This window comes from Rhinolophus sinicus, chromosome 11, assembly GCF_057876585.1.
Source record: "Rhinolophus sinicus isolate RSI-liver-muscle chromosome 11, RSI-T2T, whole genome shotgun sequence".
Lineage (NCBI taxonomy): Eukaryota > Metazoa > Chordata > Mammalia > Chiroptera > Rhinolophidae > Rhinolophus > Rhinolophus sinicus.
The window spans coordinates 17,574,689-17,595,790 of record NC_142511.1 but is presented as its reverse complement, the minus strand read 5'-3'; the positions used below and the strand labels follow the sequence as shown (position 1 = coordinate 17,595,790).

The window sequence follows — 21,102 nt, the reverse complement described above, 5'->3', positions numbered from 1 at the left end:
TTAATTCTGTGCCATCACAAATTATATTTGATGCTTCACTCCAATAAGAACAGTCTCAACTCACATTTAAAAAATCTTAAATATCTCTAAGAATTTCTATAATTAAATAAACGTGAAACTTTTTACAATTCTTTACTTGGCTTAAAAACTAGGGCTTCTATACTTGGGAAATTAATGCACACCTATACAGAGTTAGGCTGCAGTTATTTCATCAGTTTTTTGTGATCTTATTAGTGCTATCTCAAACTTTTAAGAGTGCAGAAGCTCTGCCTATTTAACTTTGTTTTATATTGTTTAGGACCATTATATGTACCAATTAAAACGTAATAAATACTGTCAACTGATGGCAAAATAGGCCAAGCCTCAGATTTTTATTTTGTCTCTCTTTTGGAACACCAATGGTCAAAATGCTAGTTTTCAAAGTGAAGACCAAGGGCAAATGTTTGTTTAAGCCAGGAGTTGATAAACTATTGCCCTTGGGCCAAATCCTGTCTGATTTTGTAAATAAAGTTTTAGTGGAACACAGTCCCCCCACTTTTTACATATCGTCCATAGCTCTTTTGTGCTCCAAAGGTAGAACTGAGTAGGTGGGACAAAGAGTGCATAACATGGAAAACTTAAAATATTTAGTATCTGACCCTTTACAGAGAGACTGCCAATTCCTAGTTTACGCAATGAAAACAGGCATTATATGAAAAGAATTGGTGTTTTCACCTTTAAAGTGGCTTGAGCACCTGGACTATCATCTTGACTACAAAGGACCAGAAGGGATTCCAGGCCAAAAACAGCATCTTGTTCCAGTGCCAAAAGGTCTAGAGAAAAGACATTAAGTTTTATAGTGGCTAGGTAGAGAAGATTAAACACACACACACACACACACACACAAAAGAAGAAACCATTAAGGAGTCTAAGATACAGGAAACACTTCAATAAGTAAAGCTAACCTTCCTGAAAAAGTACCTCTGGCATTACTCTTCAAATGTAAAGGCTATCTTTAGACTTCTGTATTTTCATCACTCTATTGAAGATTATAAAACTATACACATTAAATCAAGAGCTAAAACCATAAAGGTTTAAACAAAGCATAACCAAACTCTGTTACCAGCTTAGCTGAGGAAAATACTAGGAACAGCAAACCATGTAGTATGTATTAATCTTTCGAATCAGACATAAATTATGAAGGTCCATTTTCACCTAGGATGCTACAATTTTCAGTTTCTAATGAAAGCTACACCACTTTTAGGAAGTAATGAGGACCCCACATAATCATATTAATCTTTAAGTTGAACCATAAAGAACAAATCCCTTAGATGTCTCATGTAATAGCAGTATTTCAGCATCTTTTCACTACCTTAGGACTAAAATTTCTCAAGAGGTTCTAGAAAGTTCTGAATACATTAGTTAACCATATTTAGGTTAACATAGGTCAGCTGTGAGAACATATAGCCGTTTTCTATGTTAAATGATAGAAAATACTCATTACTATTCCAAAAATAAAACAGGTTTAATTACTCAAATAAGAATCAACATACAATTTAAATAAATTCCTCCTGAGTTAGAATAAGGGCTTGGCAAACAGTGTAAAGGCGAGTGAAGGTCAGGTGCTAGAAAAAAATAGGTACCAAGAACGAGCAGTGCTGAAGGCTGGTGGGAATAAGAGAGACTGCTAAGCTTATGATCCTTAATAAAGATCAAAATAGGCACTGAAACAGATGGAACATCCAAAATGCATTTCCTGCTTTTGAACACCAGCCTGAACTTCTCCACGCCTTTAGGTCAAAAGATGTTAGGAATACAATAAAATGGTACATGCATTATTTTCTAGGCACAGCCTTCTTAATCATGCAGATCAATTTAATGCTCTAGACACCTAGAGGAAAATTTTATGAAAATTAAGTTCAAATTGCTGTTAATTCACTTGCCCCTAGGTGAAAGCATTTGTTACTTAAGCCCCTTGATAACTTAAGATACTTCTTCCTAAATTGTTCGGGTTTTTGTACAGGTGAACATAGCTGCCTTATCCCCGTCCACACCATATATACCAATGTAAACAGTGGGAGGAAATGGGCAACGCTCCATAAAACCTTTCAATTCCACAATCCCAATCTCAAGGGACTCACATTTTTAAAGTTTTTTCACAGGATGAAGTACTCTTGAGAAAACTTGCTCTAAGAACCCTTCAGAAGGAGGCAACTAGTATATCAAAGCACAGTGGCTAAAAGTAAGGGATTAAAAAAACAAACCCACACAGAAATTGGCCCAAGCTCTAAGTTCTAATCAAAAGTTTATATCCAGTATCAGTCCTGATCAAACTTACCTTTTTCTTGACAGGAGACGGTTATATTAGTTAGGACTCTGACTCCATGAGCTGCAATGCCCCGGTTATTATGGTAACAGCACTCCTGGGCTAATTTGACTAAATCAGAGGATCTGGGGGAAGAACCCACATTTCCTAAACAAGCAGAGAAAAGTAGTACAGGTTATAACCCATTTATATACAAGGTCTGACAATTACGTTCGCAAACTTGTTGCAACAATGCTGCTAACCTTCTTTGATACCAGAGGGATTATTCATTATGAATTTGTACCAACTGGACAAACAGTTCACCAAGTTTACTATTTGGAAGAGTTGAAAAGGTTGCGTGAAGAAGTTAGACGACCTGAACTTTTCACCAACAATTCATGGCTCTTGCATCACGACAATGTACCAGCTCACACGGCACTGTCTGTGAAGGAGTTTTTAGCCAGGAAACAAATAACTGTATTGGAACACCCTCCCTACTCATCTGATCTGGTCCCCAATGACTTCTTTCTTTACCTGAAGATAAAGGAAATATTGAAAGGAAGACATATGGATGACATTCAGGACATCAAGGGTAAGAGGACGACAGCTCTGATGGCCATTCCAGGACATGAGTTCCAAAATTGCTTTGAAGGGTGGACTAGGTGCTGGTGTCAGTGCATAGCTTCCCAAGGGGAGTACTTCGAAGGGGAACACAGTGATATTCAGCAATGAGGTATGGAGCACTTTTTCTAGGATGAGTTCATGAAGCTAACTGTCCGACCTTATAATTCAAAAGCATGTCAGCTTATAGGCTCATTTTTCTCCTTTTCACGAGAAAACCTCCATGAATAAACTTCCACAAAATTTTTTACCTCTACATCATCCATCATCAACATACATTACCATTTCTCTTTCTCCTGTCAAGGGACTTAGAATAGGTATGTGCTAATAGTTTTGTAATGATTAGGATCTAAAATCAATGTAAGACATTCTCATGAAAATATTAATAAAAACTGGCTAAGCAACAGTGCACAAGCCAAAACAACTACAGATTGTATCTTAGGAGTTCAAACGGAGTTCATTAAAGGCTTCTTGGCAGATAAAACCTTACCTTCAAGAAAGGAATGGAGAAACAAAAATTTTAGGTTTGCTTTTCCTACCTCAATTGCTGGCATATAGTTATATCTCAAAAGGTTTACATTGAAATTCATGATTTTAGAGCTGGAAAGGATTTGGGCATCATCTGATTCAATACCCTACTTTTACAGAAGAAATCAAAGCCCAGCTGAGGCCAGTCAAAATTGCTGATTTGCAGAATCAGGGCAAATAAAATGGTCATGGTTTTAAGCCACTAAGTTTTGAGGTGATTTATTATGTAGCAATCGATAACTGATACAGCGTACCTCACAGGATTACTAGAAAGGCTGGAAAACTAAGCTCAAAGAAAAGGTGAGGCTAGAAACCAACCAACCAAGATCACAGCCCAAACCATGCATGGAATTAGCCCAGTGAAGACATTACTGCCAATGTTACTGACATCCTGATGTTGTAACTTGCACTGCTGCCCAAGGTACAAGACATAGCCAACAACCACCGCTAGAGGGTGCCCTGGAGACTGGCTGATGCTGTGGTCATTGCTGTACCACCAGAATAGATTCTCCCACATCACTGCTTGTGACTGGCTCCCAATTCAGCCTGTGGTATCAAAGTGATTAGGTAAGTTCAGGCCACATGTGTGCACCTTAGGTGGTCGGGAGGCTTACAACAGAAGATCAGGTCTTTTCAGCTTCCTATCAAGACTTCTACGTCAAGGAATTCCCTTTACCCAGTAAGTAAGTTCATCTGCTGTAAAACCATAAAAAGGACCAGTGTATATTACAGTTCTTTAATTCAATTCAAATTAACTGACTACAAAAGGAATAGAGACTCCACAAAAGTTGCGTTAAAACAAAACAACAAAAAACTTCAGCCTTAAGCCTGTTAGGTAAGCAAGCTCTCCCTGGGCATTAATAAAGACATTTTGGAGTTAAATCATCTTAGGCAGGCAACCAGGAAAGCATTACTGAACGGGGGTAGTTTTATTTTATTTTAATCATTTTCCAGAGTGATCACATACACCTAAAAGGTAGCATACGACATTTGCTTTTAAAATTCACCATCACTTGGCCTTTGAAATGTACTTAAATTCAAAGGGCACTTTGAGTCACAGACGTACAAAAGCAAACCAGCTATTTTAAGCATCCTCAAAAATACTGTTTCACCCACATATAATTCAAGAAAGCGCAAATCTCAAAAAAACAATATCCTTGAGTTAAGATCAAGGATGCAAGATTTTATTACCATAGGTTAGCTAAGAAATAATTTTTAAATAAATCACTAGCATCTAACAGAGGATGAGACTGAAACCTTTCCAGCTTCTAAAGCTTTATAAACAACCTGAAACATCCACACGAATAAAAGGATTAGCACCTTATCCATGTACCACCTCCTTTCCTCTTACCTGAAGCTATGCTGAAGTAATGTTTGATGGCGATGGTCCCTGAGAGTGTGGAAAGCACAGACAGCATCCCTAGCTTTAAGCTGTCATAGGGGGTCTGGAGGGCACACTCACAGAGCGCCTAAAATGCAGAGAAGGAACACAAACGTTAAAACATCAATAGACTTCAGGACGTCTACTCATTTAAAATTTTCTAGCTTTTAGAAAACTTCTGTATTGTCTTTTTTCCGTGATAAAAAATCTTAGGTCAGAGGAACACTAGTCAAGAGGAACATAAGGAGACACGTTGCTAAATATAATGCAGTATCCCAGATAGGATCCTGGAACAGAAAAGGACAGTAGGTAAAAACTAAAGAAACATGAAAAAAGTATGAACCTCAGTTAATAACAATAATGTATTGAAACTGGCTCGTTAATTGTAACAAAAGTACCATACTAATGTAAAATATCAGTCACAGGGGGAACTGGGTGTGGGGTGTGCAGGAATCCTCTAGCTTTTCCATTTTTCTGTAAATCTACACCTGTTCTAAAAAATAAAGACTACTGTGAAGTAGTCATCACGAATGATTTCTGATTAAGACCATTATGAATTACGTACTATTTAGTCCGCACAAGCAGAACTTCTACTGTATTTTTTGCTTACCTGAGAGACATGAATAGTAATTCATATATGTGCATTTTTTAAAAATATTACAGAGTGTGACATTCTATCTAGTTTGTAAGTAAGTGAGGCTCTAATCTCCTCCCATTTCAGGTCATTTCCTCTACTCCTAAGGTGGTCTGAAGTATTACCAAAAACAAGATGCTAGTTTTTCTTTTGATGCAGTGAGCTATGAATATATGCTCATGGTACAGTGCTTCTCATTCTTGCCTCACCCTATATATTTACTCTTAGGACTCTGACATGAATGCATATAATATAAACGGTCAAATAACTGCCCTGTTCAATTAAACTAATTTCCGTTCTCCCACAAAAATTCAAAAATGAGCAAAACTTAAAGACTAGGGAGAAAATGAAAAAATACAATTTCAGAAAGGTTAAACAATAAATGTAATATGACCCAAATAAAAACATTGACAATGGAGAGAGGAGGGTATGTTTCCAAAGGTCATATAGAAAAATAAGAATCAGAAAATATCCAGAAAAATTGTGACAAAGTATAATGATGGCCAAAAACAACCCTGCTAAAATATTAAAATATATAATGAACCCATAAAAATTTAAAAAGTAAAAAGGTTTTTCCAACTCCCGAACACAGAAATCAATGAAAGAGAACTGGTCCCATAAAAAGATTCAAATACACACTAGAATTTAATATATAATAAAGACATTTCAAATCAAAGGGACTACTTAATTAACATTTCAAGGAGAATTGCCCAATCACCTCTGTAAATAAAACTAGATCCTTGTTTCTTTTTTGTGGCCCCCTCCAAGAAAAACAACAACAAAAAAAAACTATAAAAAGTATGAAGAGTTAACATGGGAAAAGTAAAAAGATAATAAACTGGAAAAATATTTATATCATGTAAGATTAATGAAGACCTAATGACCTTAATATATAAAAAGTTCTTAGTAATAAATAAGCAAACAATCTCACTCATAATTTGAAAACTTTAAATTACGAGTTACTTTTCACCAGTCAGTTTGGCCAAGATTAAAGTTTAATGATACATAGCACTTAAAACTGGGGAAAGAAGGCAGGCACTCTCACACACTGTTGATTGAGGGTAAAATGGTGTAGATTTCATTGTAACTGGCATTGAATCTCAAAAATTTAAATACACGTATCATTAGACCACAAAATTTCTCTTTTAGAAATTTATGTTCACGAAGGTGATTTAAAAAAACAACAAAACTAATCAATGTCACAACGTAAACAATAATAGTGAAGTATTGGAAACTAATGTCTCATCACCTGGAGATTGGGAATTTAAAGGGAGTACCACACAGCTGGTAAAAGAATGCAACAGAACTACCCTCTTATATGAGAAGTTCCCCCAAGATGCAGTGTTAAGAGATAAAAGTTCAGAACACGCACATATTGTATTTTCCTTTGTAAAGATGGGACACACACATGCTTGCATATGGATGAAAAATTCAGGAAGGACACATAGGAAACTAATAACAGTGATCACTCCTGCAGAGAAGACCTGAGGGAAGAAGTTTTCACCTATTGTATACGAATTTTTCATCATATGCATGTGTACTTCTTCAAGTGGAAGAAAAACGTAGTTAATAACAAAAATAGAAGCAGCAGCAAAAATTATCATGGCAGGAATGGAAATGGACCTGAAAAATAGAGTGGGTGGGTATGTGGTAATGGAAGGAAACACAGTCTAGGTGATGCAAACAAGAACTGTGGCAATTAGGCCTGAATATGGAGAATTTATTTGTGGCCTATGAGGAGATACATCCAAAAGGAAGGAAGGAGAGAGAAACACTGAACAGGAAAGATTAGGCTAGATTAAAGTGGGTCTTGAAAGACAGGCAGAAATTTAAACTTGATGAGAAAAGAAAAAAAGGAAGCCACTGGCGAGGAATAATGTCACCTGAAGTGTTAGGGAATTTTATTCTGGCAAATGGTAAAAAATAGAACGAGTTAACAGAGTTGAGAGTTAGGGACCAGCCTGTAGCTTATGGCAGTAATCCAGGCAGGTGGCGATGATGGCCTGAACGTGACTTGGTGGTAGGAATGGAAAGCAGAGGATGAATATGAGCGACATTTTGAAAGAGATTACATGTGAGGGAATGAACAAGAAGGATTCGATGATTATTACAAAATTTCAGACCAGTGACCAGAGAATGTTGATTCCATTTACAAAGATTGAGATGGGGATTTGCTAATTTCAGAGGAAGGACAGAAAATAGGAAGATATTAAGTCTAAGAAGAAATGTCTACCAGGCATTGGGAATCTGAGATGTAGCAGATTTTTAATTGGAAGACTCGCATTAGAATTCTGGCTCTGCCACTTACCATGGCTGTGATCTGAGCCAATTACTGAAATCTTTGAGTCTCAACTTCTTTGTCTGTAAAATGGGGGTAAAGATTTATACAGAACTGTTGTTTTCATATAAAACATCTGGAAAGACCTACAAGAAATCATACATTGATTGCCACTGGGCAAAGGAGCTGAGTGAATGGTAAACAAACAGTAAGTGAGAAATATTTTACTATATATCCTTTTGTGGCTTTTGAATTGTGATACATAAATGTATTGGCATTAAGAGAAATTAATTAAAATTTAAAATATAAGTGGGGGGTTGACATCTATTGTCTGTAAGATTAAAATGCTACTGAGAGTCAAAGCACTTTGCAACCCCTACGGATTGCTATGCTGGAGAGCAATTCAGAAGCTCAAGCACAAGGACCAGACTGTTAGGGAGTGCAACCAGAAGGGGAAGCTACCAGAACGGCAGAGAATAAATGGAAGAAAGCACCTAGGATCAAAGACTCAGCTCTGAGGAAAACAGGGAGTGAAGAACACAGAGAAGGTACAGTTTAGAGAGTGGAAAGAATGAGTGAAGACAGTTAAGTGCCAAAGAAAGCAAAAGAAGGGGTAGGTTGACAGGGTCAACATTACAGAGAACAGATGATAAAGGCAGAAAAAGCCTCTGGATTAGCAGTAAGTGCCTAAGCAAAGTGACAGGAAAACAGATCTAAAAGCAAGTGTTGTGATGGAAGAAGAACTGACTCCGGGTGGTGAACACACAATGCAATATATAGATGATGTATTATAGAGATGTACACTTGAAACCCATGTAATTTTAATAACCAATGTACCCCAATAATTTTAATAAAAAGAAAAAGCAGGGGACGAAGAAATAAAACCAGCTATACAGAGGGTGCCAAAAAATGTATACGCAATTTAAGAAAGGAAAAAAACTATTAAAATTGTAATACTCAATATATACTGATAACAAAAGCTGAACACAAGTCACGTTTGACTTCTGCAATTACCAAGAGGTGCTCAGTGTGGTTACCATCAGCGTCCAGACACTTCTGATTACAGCAAACTACTGCTTGAGCAACACTGACCAAAGTGCCCACTTGCGTACATTTTTTTGGCATCCCCTGTAGATACTGTTTTTGAAGTTCAAAAGAAAGTATGTTTTAAAAAGTGACTGTTATTAGGTAATACTTAGTTTTTATTATTTATTCAAGCACTTAGACCATTTCCTTTTATCCACTTTTTATTGCCTAAACTGTCCCGCCTTGTACTGTTAATTAGCTTGCGGTTAGGTAGGTCTCCTCCTCAACTAAACAGCCCCAGAGGTTAAAGACAAGGGCCTATATTTATATAATTTATATAAAATTATGTCTTATAGAGTGCTCTGTGTATAACAGACATTTAACCTTTTGGGATAATCAAAAAGGCAAGTGAGGCATTTTATATAAGATAATGATATCAGTAATCTTAAAGAACAAGAATGTTACCATTTGAAAAACTGAACAAAATGTTTAGAAAATCTTATGATAAAATTATTTAAAACGTTATCATCTAATTTCTGTCATCTAGCACAATACTGGGTACCTAAAATGCTCTAGTAAATGCGTAGTGATTGAAAGTTTCATTAATTCAAATTGGTAAGCTTAACAGAGCATAATCACAAAGTTCCCCAGAGATGCTACATCGTATTTCAATGATGAAATCTGGTTCACGTTTCTGTTTCTAGGACATTGCCTATTACAAAATTGTTTTTACCAGGATAAGTTTTCGTATTGACAAAAAGGAAAAATCTAACTCTTCAAATGGAGCCCGCTTTCTCACTCACCACCGTCTTCCTCACTATTTGGTCTGAATTTCTCTCCCTATGTTCAAATGAAGCTCTGTCCTGAATTGCTGTTTTCTGGGTCAGTTCCTAAACAGGGGCTTCTTCTCTACTCTAGAATGAGAATGGCCACCAGGGATGTGCTCCAGAAAAGTATAGCACAAAGTTTATAATCTTTAAAGTAAAGTAAAATGCTATGTTTAAAAGTACTTTGTCAAAGACATAACACGTCTAAATTTTCTGTCTCCATTGTACTAGCTGCAACAACAACAACAAAAAAGGCAAAAAAAAAAAAATTATAAAAAAAGGCTAAGTCTCAGGCTTAATTTGCCATCCCTCCTAATGTCAAGTAAAGTACAAATCAAAACTCTCAGGAGAGAATGCCAAAAATAAAATTATGTCTTTGAGACAATCTAGAACAAACAGTCTTTTGCTTTGTAACAGAGAAGTTGCATAAATCAAATATCCTCTTCCAATAACACTATAACATCAGAACAGTGTAAACTATTAATACAAATTAACACCAGCTAAAATGGATATTTACCTTAGCAAGGTATAAAAAAAGTTCAAAGAAAAATATAAACACATGAAGAAATATTTTCGTTCCCAAGAAATTAATTCTGCTTTTGACTAGGCTTAGTAATAATACACTGTACTTGGGCACTTTCTTCCTTCCTTCAGATTTTTAAAACATTCAGAATGGAAGCATTTCCTTTAACCTGTAGTATCTGATTCCATGCGGAAATTATAATACCTACCAACACACCAGTAAAAGTAACAATAGAATGGACACAATTTGTATTTTAAATACCAAAACTAAACATCAATCAACAGTGACAAGATTGGCTGAGAGGAAAGAAGGAAGGAAAGAAGGAAGAAAGAAACGAGGGAGAGAAGAAGGCTTAAAAGAATAATAATTAGTCTTGGTAATTGAGAATAAAATTCAAATTTGAAATCAATAAACTATTACCTTGTAAAGGTTAAATCATTAGAACCACTTTCCCCTGCTCTATTTCAATTATTTTCAAAAATGTATCTAGGTTTTAAAAAATGATTATCGATCACATCCATTTAATAAAAATCAATATGCTTAGGTTTCAGGCATAGTGGGAAAACATTCTTTGTGGGCGAGACAAATATTAAAAAATACATATTTTCAATTAAAAATAAGCAATGTTTACTTAATAATTAAGTAAGCAACTTTTGATAGGGCATTTAACCATGTAAATAATTGGAAATGTTCTCAAAACACTATCTCTGGAAAAAGCTCTAGGTTCAGATGGATTTACGGCACTTTTTAAGCTATACCTTCTGGAGATAGAAAATTTCTATGTCATAGCTCTTAACCATTTCTGGGCATAGAATGAGAAAGATCACAATTCATTTTAGTAAGACAGCATAATGCCTACATAACCCTACGATCTGTCGAAGCACACAAAAAGGAAAGCTGTAGGACAATCCTACCTTTAATAAAGTTGTTAGAGCTACTCTTTAAAAAATTATATGTATCTAGAGGGTGCCAAAAAAATGTATACACGTTTTAAGAAAGGAAAAAACAGTATTAAAATTATGCTAATGGTAACCATTTTGAGCACCTCCTGTAATTGCAGAAGTCAAACGTGACTTCTACTCATCTTTTGTTATCGGTATATACTGAGTATTAGAATTTTAATAGTTTTTTTCTTTCCTAAAATGTGTATTTTTGGCACCCTCTGTACATACATATATACGTATACATGTATACGTGTGTGTGTATATGTGTGTGCTTGTGCACGCATGCACACACGGCTCCACTCAACTATCTGGCAAGTCTCTATTTCCCTCATTTATCTGCATTTCTGTTTCTTCGAACTCCTGGCCTTGCATCCTCCATCTCACCCACACATTATGACCATGTTTCCCAATTAACTAAAATAATAAAAACAATCACAAGAGAGTTTCTACAAGCTCTTACAGTACGTCTGCCCACCTACCTACATTAGTGCCTACATGGTAGTATCTTCCTTCCTGTCCCTATGTGAACCAGACAGAACCTGTACACTGGATCCCCTCCAATCTCACCTACTCAAGGATACTGCTCTCTCAACTCCCCCCTCCACCACGTCATTCCCATCAACATAGAAAGTGCCATACTCCTCCCATGAGAAAAACTAACAGCACACCAGACATACCCTTTAGCAGTACCATCTCAGTTCTCTGCTCCCTTTAGAGAATTCCTTTAAGAACACTGTCGATATTTAGTTTCTAGTATCTCTCCTGTTTTTCTCTAGAATCCATTCTAATCAATCTTTTACCCACAATACATCAGTACATTGCTCTCATGAAGTTCATCAGTGACTTCATACTGTTAAATGCAAAAGTGAATTATCAGTCCTCACCTTGGAGAATACAGTGTAGTATCTCACATGGCTAATCAGAGCCTTCTTCCTATAAAACTACTATCCTAGCTTATCTCCTCCTCACTGGCTGCTTATTTTCAGGCTCCTTTGCTGGCTCTTTCTCATTTCATTCCCTAAATATCTTCTACATATACTCTCTCCCTAGGCGATTCACCCAGTCTCACGGCTTTAAATACCATCAAACTGATGTGTCCTTTACGTGCCACTGAGTTGGATCCACCTCCTGCCAATCCCATGAATGAGTGACATCCACGGTGTCCTGTCCTCACAGCCCTGCTCAGCCCTGGAGACTCGAGCCTATGGCGTCTTTTATAGTCAATCCACTTGGTCTTCCTCCTGTCCTGCTGCCTTCTATTTTCCCAGCATTACTGTCTTCTCATGATGTGCTCAAAGTAGGATGACTTCAGTTTTGCCACTTTTGCGTCCAGCGATGGTTACGTTTCATTTGCTCTAGAACCCACACACTTGCTGATTGTCCAGCTTATCCAAAGAGCTCTCCTCCAGCCCCACATTTCAAATGAATCAATTTTTCCCTACCCGCCTTCTGATAATACTTCTGATAAACTGATGGCTCCTGATGGCTCCCGTATTTATAACTTCAGCCAGATCTGTTCACTAAACTCGACTCAGATGTCCTTGACATCTCCACTTGGATGTCTGACACATAAACTTTAATATATTCTCAGAACTAAACTCCTTCCTGATCTTCCCTTCAAGAAATAAGCCTCCCAGAGTCTAACCCTTTGAAGTGAATTTACTGAAGCCAAAAACCTTAGTCATCCTTTTTCTCTCTTATAATCTACATATAATCTGCTAGTAAATCCATCAGCTTTGCCTTTAAAATATATCGATTATTACTTCTCACTGCCACCCCCCACTGCATCCCTGTAAACAGCAATCATTTACAATTACCTCTTAAATGGTCATCCTGCTTCTGCCCTCATGCTCCTAGAATCCACTCTCAATATAGGCTAAGTCAGAGTCTTTTAAAACTCAAGTTGGATCATGTTCTCTGCCCCCCATCACCTGTCCCCTGGTAACCACCATTTTACTCTGTGTTTTTATGAGTTTGGCCTTTTCAGATTCCACATATAAGCGTTATCGCACAGTAATTATCTTTCTCTGTCTGACTTGGGGGAAGGGGAACTGTGGTGATAGGACAGATGTTATTTAACGGTACAATCTCGCAAGGAGTAGTAAATAAGTTTAATGCATGGTATAGTGAATAAAGATAACAATAATGTATTATAATCAACTTACTAAGGGACCACAACTTAATTATTTCAACCACTAAAAAGAAATTATAGTTACATAATATGAGAGAGGTCCTAATTATCGCTACAATGGCAATCATATTACAATACATAAATGTATCAAGCTAGCATGTTTTATACCTTAAATTGACACAATGTTATATGTCAAATATATTTCAACTGAAAAAAAAAGATAATGTTGTCTGCTCAAAAATTTCCAATGGCAATCCATGTCATGCAGAGTAAAAGCTAAAATCCTTACAGGGACTCAAAGGCCCTACATGATCTGCTCTCCCAACCATCCATCTAGCTAATAGCATCTCATCCTCATCTACGGTCACACTGACCTCACACTCATGCATGCTCTCACCTCAGGATCTTTCTTGGTGTTCTCTCCCAGAAGTTGGTGTTCCCTCCTTTAGGTCCTTGCTCAGTGTCTACTTCTTAGGGAGGGCTTCCCTGACAACCCTATTTGAAGTTGTACGCTCCATCTTCACACTCACTAGTCATGCATCACTAACGACCTCTCAACCTAACAGAAGCAAACGCAGATGTTCTCTAGAGATACGCACTTTTATTCCGGGCCTTAAAGAATTCCCACACTTCTCCAAGGAAAACGAGTAGCTCAAGGTAAAAAACAACCAAGTATACAAGGAAAAAGGGTAAACTAGAGGACCAGTAGAAATTGATGGCAGAGACAGATCTAAAAAGATTATAGATAAGCTGGAGAGATAATTTTGGAACATGTATCAGGAGAAATTATCCAGAATATAACACAAAGAAATAAAGAGATGGTATATAAGAAGATAATGAACATGGGGATTAATGGAGAAGAGCTAATACACGTTTAACTGGAGATCCAGAAAGAAAGGCAAGGGAGACTGGCAGTATTTGAAACAATTACGTATGATAATTTCCCAAAACTGCTGAATTCTATCCCCAGAGAAATTACCTTTCAAGATTGAGGGTAAAATGAAGGTATTCTCAGACAAGCAAATATTGGGAAAGTTTACCAACACACACCCTCACTGAAAGACTTTGCAGGGCCGGCCCGGTGGCTCGGGCGGTTAGAGCTCCATGCCCCTAACCCTGAAGGCTGCCGGTTCGATTCCCGCATGGGCCAGTGGGCTCTCAACCACAAGGTTGCCACAAGGTTGCCAGTTCAATTCCTCGAGTCCTTCAAGGGATGGTGGGCTGCGCCCCTGCAACTAAAATTGAACACGGCACCTTGAGCTGAGCTGCCGCTGAGCTCCCAGATGGCTCAGTTGGTTGGAGCGCATCCTCTCAACCACAAGGTTGCCAGTTCGACTCCCACAAGAGATAGTGGGCTGTGCCCCCTGCAACTAGCAATGGCAACTGGACCTGGAGCTGAGCTGCGCCCTCCACAACTAAGACTGAAAGGACAACAACTTGAAGTTGAACGGCACCCTCCACAACTAAGATTGAAAGGACAACAACTTGACTTGGAAAAAAAGTCCTGGAAGTACATAGTGTTCCCCAATAAAAAAGTCCTGTTCCCCTTCTCCAATAAAATCTAAAAAAAAAAAAAAAGAAAAAAAGAAGACTTTGCAAAGGCAGAAGGAAAAGTATCCCAGAGAGGAAACCTGAGATGCAAGAAGTGCAGAAACAGTGGAAGGTCCAAATGAACAGTGAACTTATAAGACAATAACAAATTGTATGATGAGAAAAGATAGAATTAAGATACATGACAACAATACATAAAAGTTTAGAGGGATGTAAATGAAGTTAAAGTATGTTAAGGTCTCTGTAGCCGAAATTAATTTTAGATTTTGATAAAAATAACTATGCATGCTGTAACTTCTAGGATAACATCTAAAAGAATATGAAAAGACTATAAAATTCCCGGCAGTGTGGAGGTTCCTCAAAAAATTATGAACAGAATTATCGTTATGACCCAGCAATCCCTCTCCTGGGTATCTACCAAAAAAATCTGAAAACATTTATCCATAAAGACACATGTGCTCCAATGTTCATTGCAGCTTTATTTACGGTGGCCAAGACATGGAAACAACCAAAATGTCCTTCGATAGATGAATGGATAAAGAAGTTGTGGTATATATACACAATGGAATACTATTCGGTGGTAAGAAAAGATGAAATAGGACCATTTGTGACAACTTGGATGAATCTTGAGATTATAATGCTAAGTGAAATCAATCAGACAAAAAAAGTAGAGAACCATATGATTTCACTGATATGTGGTATATGAACCAAAAACAACTAACGAACAAGACAAACAAATGAGAAACAAAAACTCATAGACACAGACAACAGTTTAGTGGTTACCAGAGAGTAAGGGGGGAAGGGGGTAGTAGATGAGGGTAAAGGGGAACAAATACATGGTGATGGAAGGAGAACTGACTCTGGGTGGTGAACACACAATGGGATTTATAGATGATGTATTACAGAATTGTACACCTGAAATCTATGTAACTTTACTAACAATTGTCACCCCAATAAACTTTAATTAAAAAAACAAACAAACAAACAAAAACCTTCCCAACTATTCAAAGGAAAAATAAATGGTAAGGTATTAAAAACAACCCAGAATGCGTCCAAGAAGGGAAAAGAACAGGGGAGACATAAAAAACACAAAATAAGATGAACTTTAAATCCTGATACATAATGTATCATAGTAAATGTAAATGAACCAAACACTCCATTGTAAAATGACAAAGACTATCAGGCTGGATTAAAAATAATCCAATTAAACACTGTTTATAAGACATTATCTGGAACATGAAGACACATAAAAGTTGTAAATAAAAAGACAAGCAATCTACCACACAAATACATCCAGGAGAAAGCTAAAGTAGCTATATTAATATCAAACAAAAAAGAGTAAGATAAAAATACTTTAAAGAGACCTAAATAAATGTAAAGATATAACATGTTCATGCATTGGAAGACTTAACATTGTAAAGATACCAATTTCTTACAAATTGATTTTTCTATTCAATGTAATCCCAATTAAATTATCAACTTTTTAAAAAGGTAGAGCTTGATCAGCTGTTTCTATAATTTATATAGAATTGCCAAAGACCAATATAGTGCAAGGATCCAGAATATACAAAGAAGGACTGCAACTCAACAGAAAAACAGGCAAGAGACTTGAATGGCCACTGCACAAAAAAGGAAATTCAAATGGTCAATAAACATATTAAAAAGATACTCAAATTCTTTAGTAATTACAGATTAAAACCCAACTTGTAAATGGTAAAAATGATTCTATCTGTTACAAGGATGTGGATCAACAGGCACTCTCGGACACTGCTATTAGGAATGCAAACTGGTTCAGTCACTTGGGAAAACCGTTGACATCATCTGGTAAAGCTAAAGATACTCATATTCTGTAAGTCAGTAATTTCACATCTAGGTATACACGCGAAAGAAACTCTTGCACATGTGCTCCAGGAGACAAACAGAAGAATGTTCACAGCAGCATTGTTTGTAAGAGCCCCATGTTGGAAATTACCCATCAAGAACAAATCAACAGTGGTCCATCCACATGATGGGACTACTACATAGCAATTAAAGGGGTAAAAGATGCAACCATATGGATGAGTCCTATCAGTATAATGTTAAGCAAAAGAAGCAAAAACAAAAGAGCATTTTGGAGAGAGACACACATAGATGGTACAACTATGAGGAGCAAAGAAATGATCACAACAGGCAAAGTAGTGGTTTCCTTTAGGTGGTTGTTAAGGTTCTGATGAAGGAAGACGATGCAAGAGAAAGGGGCCGGGTTCTATGATCCCACAACGTTTTATTTCTAGCTGGGTGGTGGCTACATGGGTTTCCACTTAGAATTATTATTTAACTATTAAATAGACACTTAATATACTTTTCTGAGTGTGTGACCTATTTCACAACTAGAAGGTATTGCTCTTGCTTCTCGATGAATACAATGAAATGCTCTCACAGGATTTGGTTCAATGCACAAGTTCCCTAAAGTGCCTGGGCACATTATCTTCTTGGAAAGACACTATTGTTTAGTAGCAAAAGCACTAGAGGACAGAAGCTCTCTTAATTAAATTCTTAATTAAGCCCTCTCAAACTCTCTGAAGCATATTAAGTCTCTCTGAACCCTAGTTTCCTCATGTACTAAATGCAAATACTAACAACCATCCTATCTCTTTGGATATTTGTGACTATCAAGTCATAGTATCTTGACACATGTTTAGAACATTGCAAACAAACAAACATAGCAGATTAGTTTTCATAACCTGAAATTCAAAGGTTTTTGTTACACTGTAACCAGAATACCAAGAGATAATAAAATCCATGAAAATAAAAGTAGAATTCTATCAATCTTCCTTTTCACTTCAAACAGCATTTTTTAGGAAATGATTCATCTGTTATTAGTAATGGGTAAACAATAGGGGTCTATTTTGAGAAAAATTAAATACAAGATATTAATTTAGTCTAAGTAATGCTATAATAGATATTATGTTAAAAGCCTAGAGACTGAGACCTGCTTTTTTATTTACAAAAGAAAACCGAAGAATGTTTTTTGCTGTCTGTGAAGAGGAGAAATATACTTTACTGACTTACCCAACCAGCACCTTCCCCCTAATAAATCATAGCAGTACCAAAATTGTTCTCCCTAAAATGACTGCCTAAAGGACGCAGGAATAAAATAAACAATTTAACTGGGCTTTTCAATTAACCTTAGTGCTGCTTACAGGAAAATTAACAAGAAATTGAGAGGCAAGTTTAATTCATTAAAACAACCTAAACATTAAATTATACAAGTCTTATGTATTTACTCTACTTATAAAATAACTTCTACCACAAATCTCAACAAATGCTCTTAGACATTTTTCATATTCAAACACCTAGAAGATGACAAAGATAATATAAAAATGTAAAGCAAAACAATTTATTACAATGCTATTACTTTTCTATATAAATTATTAATGTTCAAAGTTCTGCATACCTGAATGTTTTCTCTACTCCAAGTGTGTGGTGTTTTATTGGCAAGTAATTTCAGATCTTGAATAGCAAGTCTCTTTACTGCTTTCCTGGGGTCATTCTTCAAATACTGCAAGAGAAGCTGAATCTATAAAGAAAATCAATCACTCTGTGAAAAATATTGTCACTGGAATTACCATTAGGGATGCTGTGTAGTTCAGTGAAACTTTAGATTTGAGACAGGATTTGTTTCAAATCGCAGCCCTGTCATTTATCATCTATGTGCCCATGTTTAGGCCCCTTTCTCTTTGTATGTAAAATGACACTATCATTTAACTTGTAAGGTACTGGCACAGGACCTGGCCTTTAACACTCAATTCTTGCTTTTCTTTACTTCCAACTCCACGCTCTGCCATGTACCCCAACCTTCACCTCATCTCCTCCAGGGGTCCCAAGAGTCACTACTGTGAATATAGAGAAGGGAAAAACAAGCAAAAAGAACTTAACAGGTGTTTATTCGAAAAAGGAATCTTAATATTATCAAAACTTAGGGGTTATTAGTTATCATGTACTTAATATGCTAGTTAGGTGAAGAAAAGGCAGTTTAAAGAAAACCGAAATCACCTGCTTAGGTGTATCCACCAAAGATGAAGCTGCCAGCAGAGTGAAAGTGTGCAAAGAAACAATCACCATCTTGGTGGAAGGATAGGCGGTAACGAGCTGCTGCAAGAGCTGGCGCGCGCTGGAAGCCAGGATGGCATCATGGTGCATGTGCTGCAGGATGGGGATCAGCTTCAGCTTCAAGTCCACTGGCGTGGTCAGGCCTGCGAGCACAAAGACGTCTTACAGCTTCTGATTGTCATGCTTGGTGACCTTTCACACTTTAAAGGTCTGATTCATTAGCAAAACCACCATTTAAAAACAAAGAGTGTAGTAGTATTACGTTGATAACATTCAAGATAATCATTATGAGAGCTAATCAATCAGTTCAATAGCTTTTTTCCCAAAGTATTTATCTTAACATTAGTTTTTCAGGACTATACAACTACACGATAGCAGAAAATGCCTTTAAAAGGCATAGCAGAGAGCAAAGTCATTTTGCTGCCTATTTCTTCTCATTGCATACTAAAAAGATATGTACATATACACACGTGTACACACATGCTCAGTGGCTTTAATTTGATTATATTTACAATTTTAATGAGTTCCTTCAACACTAAGCCAAGCTCAAGATGTGAACAGACTGCATGGAATGGTTCTGAAGTTTTCTGAACCTCATGTAGCAAAGCCTTGCTGCTCTGCATACACAGCTGGACTCCACGAGGACTAACTCCAATGTATCTTTTCCAGCCAACATTGGAGCTAAACAGAAACACCTTTTCTTCTACAGTATAGCTTTGTGGTGACAGACAACAAAAACCTGTCACTTATAATGTACCATATACACCAAAAGCTAATTTATACTCTGCAGATCACTGGTTTTCCCATTGCAAAATAACTGTTGGTGTGAATATACGATACCATTTCAACATTCAACGGTGGCTTATATCAACAAATGCCCTGGCTGTTTGGCCTCTATTTGGGTTTGGCCAAAGCAGAGAGCCCCCGGAGATGGGAAGGAAAAGAATGAGGTCAGAGTATTTATTCCCTGGTTCTCTCTCTGCAGGGTCACATCATGTTCACTGAAGGCCAGTTTATCAAAGTGACCCTCTTGACATGACTCCAGGTTTCTGGTAACCCTTCCCTCCCCTGCAACCTGAAGGGAAGGCAAGACATTACCCCCTGTAGCTTACCCTGCACATATGTTTGCAAATGGCTCCTTCATTAAACACTCACTGGATTATCTTAACCCAAGTGTGACATGTTTCCTGCTGAGATATTGCCTGATACAGCAGGGATTCAATAAAATCCTACTCAATGAATGAATGAAGCTTCCTTCTAATGAGAGCCTTTTCTGCAGGAGGGCCCTTTTCTGAAGGTGGCAAAAAAAGACAAGGGAATAAAGGGGAACAGGACAAAATTCAACCATTGTATCTTGGTCTTCAATTAAGTCATTTTATTTCCTTTTCTGTAAAACAGACATAATAGTATTACATATCAAGTCTGCTCAATTGCACAATTCAAAGAACGCCCTCTAGAAAAATACAAAGGACATGGTGTTCTCTAGAGCTGTGCAATGCTGCGGTACCACAGTTCCCTTTTAAATGGGGTTAATACATGTGAAGCACAGTATGGAAGATGATATTAGAAAACTTGGCCTTTGTCGGCTATGGCAAGGAATTCGGATTTTAGTTGCAACTGAAGACACTGGAGGGACATTAGAGTGACGAGAGGATCCCAGAGATCCTAATGGCACCACTCTCCCTCATCAGAATGTTCTTCCGCTGAATAGCTGCATTTCTCATTCAAACATCACTTCACTGGAGGCTTTCCTTGATCAGCATATATAATACCCTGCCATCTACTCTAAGGACTCGCTATCCTTCTCACTCCCTTTTTCTCCACAGCACCTGATATGTCATATTTTTGTCTACAGCCACCCCTCCTCCTTCCACCACTAGAATGTAGGTTACAAGAGGGCAAGGACTTTGTTTTGTTCAACTACTGTATCCTAAGCACCTAGAACAGTTCTGGCATTTAGCAGATGCTTAATAAATAACGATTTGAATGAATAAATAAATAGTGTGTGGCACATAGTTAAGTACTTAATGAATGTTAGCAGCTATTATTAACATAACTCACATTAAGTCACTTCATAATACTAAAAGCATACATACCTTGAATCATTTCACTGATTTTGTTACATATTCCTACAGCAAAATCCCTTTGGAAACAGAGAACAATAAAACTTTAAAACCAAAACATTAAGTCTGCTTAAGTTTTCTAAGGACTTAAACACAACACAATCAGTACAGAAGAAACGCCAATATATACTCCAAATTGTAAGTAATATTTCAAAGGTC

General features: G+C 37.0%; 1 protein-coding gene across 1 annotated transcript in view; it reads right to left on the bottom strand.

Moving 5' to 3' along the window:
* INTS7 (integrator complex subunit 7) overlaps positions 1–21,102 on the bottom strand; it is a 59,412-nt gene that overhangs the window by 24,887 nt on the left and 13,423 nt on the right. Inside the window, exons 5-10 of the mRNA XM_019738098.3 lie at positions 20,917–20,963; positions 18,764–18,963; positions 18,165–18,287; positions 4,785–4,902; positions 2,318–2,452; positions 715–812 (exon numbers count right to left, since the gene is read on the bottom strand). Coding sequence (XP_019593657.1) covers positions 715–812; positions 2,318–2,452; positions 4,785–4,902; positions 18,165–18,287; positions 18,764–18,963; positions 20,917–20,963 — 721 coding nt within the window. The remainder of the gene's footprint in view (positions 1–714; positions 813–2,317; positions 2,453–4,784; positions 4,903–18,164; positions 18,288–18,763; positions 18,964–20,916; positions 20,964–21,102) is intronic.